Here is a 4,893-nt window from a genome sequence, read left to right as displayed (position 1 = left end):
TGGCCATCATAAATTCAAGTACACATGAGGTGTCTAACCAATCACAAGGTTGATATTATCATCAAGGAGACTACAGTACATAATTGTGTTAAAATATTCATCATAGTTAATAGGTCTACACATTTTCAAAGGACAAACAGAAGAACCAAAAACATTTAGAGTATTCAGTAGTGTGTGTTATTTAGTTTAGTTTTTCGTCCACACAACCGGCAATCACAGAGTCATTAGGCCTGTTACAGGAATGGTTTAATGCTGAAGTCCTCATTCATGCCCCTTGGTGCCATAGTATCCAGGGTGTAAATCCAGTACAGTTCCCGTTTGAGAAGTAAGTTGTCAATATTTCCTCCCCTCCTAGGCATTTTTACCAACTCGATCCCCATGTATTTTAGAGCAGACACATTATGTCGGGCCTCTTTGAAGTGGACTGCCACTGAACTTTTTATGTCCATGTTGCGTATGGCACATCTGTGCTCAGCTATCCTTGTCTTAAGTGCCCTTGTGGTCTTGCCCACATAGGCCAAGCCACATGGGCATTTGAGCATGTAAATCACATTTTTTGTAAGACAGGATATAACTCCCTTGATGTAAAATTTCTTTCCTGTATGAGGGTGGTTAAAGGAGTGTGTTTTACTGGTGAAGTTGCATTGTTGGCAGTTTCCACACTTGTAGTTGCCTGCTTGAATGTTACTTAAAAAGTGTGTGGGGGGAGGAGGCGGGGGTAAATCTGCCCTCACAAGCATGTTCCGGAGGTTTGGTTGTCTCTTGTAGACCACACGCGGTGGTTTGGGGAAAACCTTTTTTAGGTTCGGGTCAGAGTCAATGATGTGCCAATGTCTTTTCACACTCTGTTCAATTTCTCTGGCAATTGGGGAATACTGTACACAACATGATATTCTGGATTCTGTTTCATTATTTTTTGTTCTCCTAGTCAGGCATTGCTCTTGGGACATGTTGTTAAACCGGTCAGCAGCCTCTTCAATCCATTGATCTTGGTAGCCCCTTGCTTTAAACCTGTGTTTCAGAATGGTTGCTTGAGATTGATAGTCATCCTGTGAGCTACAAATTCTCCTGATTCTACTAAACTGTGATATGGGAAGGTTTTTCTTTAGAGATGTTGGGTGATATGATTCCGCATGGAGCAGAGAGTTTCTATCTGTGCTCTTGCGATATAAGTTTGTTTTTAGCTCATTTCCTTCCCTCATTACTAGAATGTCCAAAAAGTTCATTTTTGTTTTATCCACAGACATAGTAAATTTCAGGTGTTGATTATTCTCACCCATATATGTATGGAATTCTTGTAGCTGGTTCTCATCACCATCCCATATGAAGAAGATGTCGTCCAGGTAGCGTTTCCAGTAAGATATGTTCTGTACAAAAGGGTTTCTTTGTGTATTGAAGATCACATCGGATTCGAAGAGTCCCACATAGAGTGATGCAAAGCTGGGTGACATTTTCGATCCCATTGCCACCCCTGAGATCTGAAGATGGAAGTCAGAACCAAATAGGAAATAATTATATGACAGGACACATTCAGTCAAATCCAAGAGACATTCGGTTGTAGGAGTATTACTGGGTCTTTTTTCTAAAAAAGATTTTATCGCTTGTAGACCACCATCAAAAGGGACATTGGTGTATAACGACTCAATGTCCATTGTGACAAGGAGTTGTGGAGAGTCTTTCAGTTGTACAGACTGGATCATTTTAATAGACTCAGACTCCAGCACAAACACAGAGCATGCTCACCCAACGGCTTTTTTAGCCCAAGATCAGCACACACGAGGAAGACCACCAAAATCACAGACCAGAGGAAGGGGAAGAGGTGCCGCCGGGGCAAACGGCTACCAAAACTACCAAAGGGATCCACTCACTCGGAGACTGAACAGGAGCTAAATGTCATCAATCTGTCTGGTAAGACAATCTCCGACACTTGCTACGCAGCCCTCTCAAAAGGCTTATCGTTTGTCCCAACAACTCAATGTAATGATTTCAACACACACATTGATATGCAACGATTTTTTCGTAATCTAAGACTAAAAGAGTTCTTCAGTGATAGACCTGGGTTCTCAACGAGGGACAACAGGCCAACTGCAGACTTAACTAATGGATTTGACATTCCTCCTCAGCCAAGAGGGACAACAGAGATGATGACTGCGACACCACGCCCCTCCCTCGAAACGGACACACAAGCGCCTCTTGAACAGACCCCAACTGACGCAAGATCTCGATTCAGAGGTAAATCTCACTTCATACCTCCCAAACACAGAAATCCTTCCCTGGATACATATTGCAGACTAGTCGAGCAGGAAGTAACAACAGCTATGCGAAAGAAAAGGGAATACAAAGTTTGGAACAATCTGACCCTGAAGCAAAGACAAGAATTGAGCACTTTACAAAAAGATGGAGAATTAATTATTCAGAATGCGGACAAAGGTGGAGCGGTGATCCTTTTAAAACGAGAGTCATATGAGAGAGAAATACAAACCCAGTTGAAAAATACTAAATTTTACAGAAAGTTGGACTCTAATCCCACCCTGAAATTCAAGAACCTTGTACACGAGAAATTAAACCAGCTAATGGAAATGGGACATATAACCAAAAATGAATATGCATATATGAAGGTGGATTATCCCATCACTCCAGTTTTCTACACCCTGCCTAAAATTCACAAACAATTCATAGATACACCACCGGGACGACCAATAGTGGCGGCAATTGGCTCCCTGACGGAGAAAATATCAGCTTTTGTGGACCACACTTTACAATCACTGGTCATTTCTCTCCCCTCTTATGTGAAAGACTCAATGGACTTTATTAAAATGATCCAGTCTGTACAACTGAAAGACTCTCCACAACTCCTTGTCACAATGGACATTGAGTCGTTATACACCAATGTCCCTTTTGATGGTGGTCTACAAGCGATAAAATCTTTTTTAGAAAAAAGACCCAGTAATACTCCTACAACCGAATGTCTCTTGGATTTGACTGAATGTGTCCTGTCATATAATTATTTCCTATTTGGTTCTGACTTCCATCTTCAGATCTCAGGGGTGGCAATGGGATCGAAAATGTCACCCAGCTTTGCATCACTCTATGTGGGACTCTTCGAATCCGATGTGATCTTCAATACACAAAGAAACCCTTTTGTACAGAACATATCTTACTGGAAACGCTACCTGGACGACATCTTCTTCATATGGGATGGTGATGAGAACCAGCTACAAGAATTCCATACATATATGGGTGAGAATAATCAACACCTGAAATTTACTATGTCTGTGGATAAAACAAAAATGAACTTTTTGGACATTCTAGTAATGAGGGAAGGAAATGAGCTAAAAACAAACTTATATCGCAAGAGCACAGATAGAAACTCTCTGCTCCATGCGGAATCATATCACCCAACATCTCTAAAGAAAAACCTTCCCATATCACAGTTTAGTAGAATCAGGAGAATTTGTAGCTCACAGGATGACTATCAATCTCAAGCAACCATTCTGAAACACAGGTTTAAAGCAAGGGGCTACCAAGATCAATGGATTGAAGAGGCTGCTGACCGGTTTAACAACATGTCCCAAGAGCAATGCCTGACTAGGAGAACAAAAAACAATAAAACAATGGAATCCAGAATATCATATTGTGTATAATACTCCCCAATTGCCAGAGACATTGAACAGAGTGTGAAAAGACTTTGTCACTCATTGACTCTGACCCAAACTTAAAAAAGGTTTTTCCAAACTACCCTGCGTGGTCTACAAGAGGCAACCAAATCTTTGGAACATGCCTGTGAGGGCGGATTTACCCCCACCTCCTCCCCCCACACACTTTTTAAGTAACATTCAAGCAGGCAACTACAAGTGTGGAAACTGCCAACAATGCAACTTCACCAGTAAAACACACTCCTTTAACCACCCTCATACAGGAAAGAAATTTTACATCAAGGGAGTTATATCCTGTCTTACAAAAAATGTGATTTACATGCTCAAATGCCCATGTGGCTTGGCCTATGTGGGCAAGACCACAAGGGCACTTAAGACAAGGATAGCTGAGCACAGATGTGCCATACGCAACATGGACATAAAAAGTTCAGTGGCAGTCCACTTCAAAGAGGCCCGACATAATGTGTCTGCTCTAAAATACATGGGGATCGAGTTGGTAAAAATGCCTAGGAGGGGAGGAAATATTGACAACTTACTTCTCAAACGGGAACTGTACTGGATTTACACCCTGGATACTATGGCACCAAGGGGCATGAATGAGGACTTCAGCATTAAACCATTCCTGTAACAGGCCTAATGACTCTGTGATTGCCGGTTGTGTGGACGAAAAACTAAACTAAATAACACACACTACTGAATACTCTAAATGTTTTTTGGTTCTTCTGTTTGTCCTTTGAAAATGTGTAGACCTATTAACTATGATGAATATTTTAACACAATTATGTACTGTAGTCTCCTTGATGATAATATCAACCTTGTGATTGGTTAGACACCTCATGTGTACTTGAATTTATGATGGCCATATGGCCTGATGTGTTCTCAAGTACTCTGGATGGATCTCTCTGTACACCCTAGACTTCATGAGCATACAATGATGTTTTGTTTTTTTTAAACTTAAAAGTTTATGCTTGTAGGTGTATATAAATATTCTGTATATATTTTGTAAATATGTTTGGACATTTGATAATGCCTCTTGTATAATGTACGTGTAAATATTTTTGTACACTTTGGGAAGCACTTGGAATCTGGTGTAGGCCTACCATCCAATCGGAACCTGTTTGATGTAACATGTGATTCACTTTTCCTTTAAATATGACATGTGTCTACCTCAATTCAAGTCTGATGAAGAGCGAAAGCTCGAAAGCGCTCACTTGAGAAAAATAAAAAAGCAACACGG

General features: G+C 40.8%; 1 protein-coding gene across 1 annotated transcript; it reads left to right on the top strand.

Annotated features, from left to right (window-relative positions):
* Positions 1–1,776: 1,776 nt before the first annotated feature.
* LOC134444142 (uncharacterized) lies at positions 1,777–3,644 on the top strand. The gene is made up of 2 exons (XM_063193577.1): positions 1,777–1,908; positions 2,124–3,644. The coding sequence occupies exons 1-2, from the start codon at positions 1,891–1,893 to the stop codon at positions 3,642–3,644; spliced, it is 1,539 nt and encodes a 512-aa protein (XP_063049647.1). The 5' UTR covers positions 1,777–1,890.
* Positions 3,645–4,893: the final 1,249 nt, after the last annotated feature.

The sequence above is a fragment of the Engraulis encrasicolus genome, unplaced genomic scaffold (assembly GCF_034702125.1).
Source record: "Engraulis encrasicolus isolate BLACKSEA-1 unplaced genomic scaffold, IST_EnEncr_1.0 scaffold_46_np1212, whole genome shotgun sequence".
Lineage (NCBI taxonomy): Eukaryota > Metazoa > Chordata > Actinopteri > Clupeiformes > Engraulidae > Engraulis > Engraulis encrasicolus.
The sequence above is the reverse complement of the archived record's forward strand: the minus strand, read 5'-3'. Positions and strand labels throughout refer to the sequence as shown.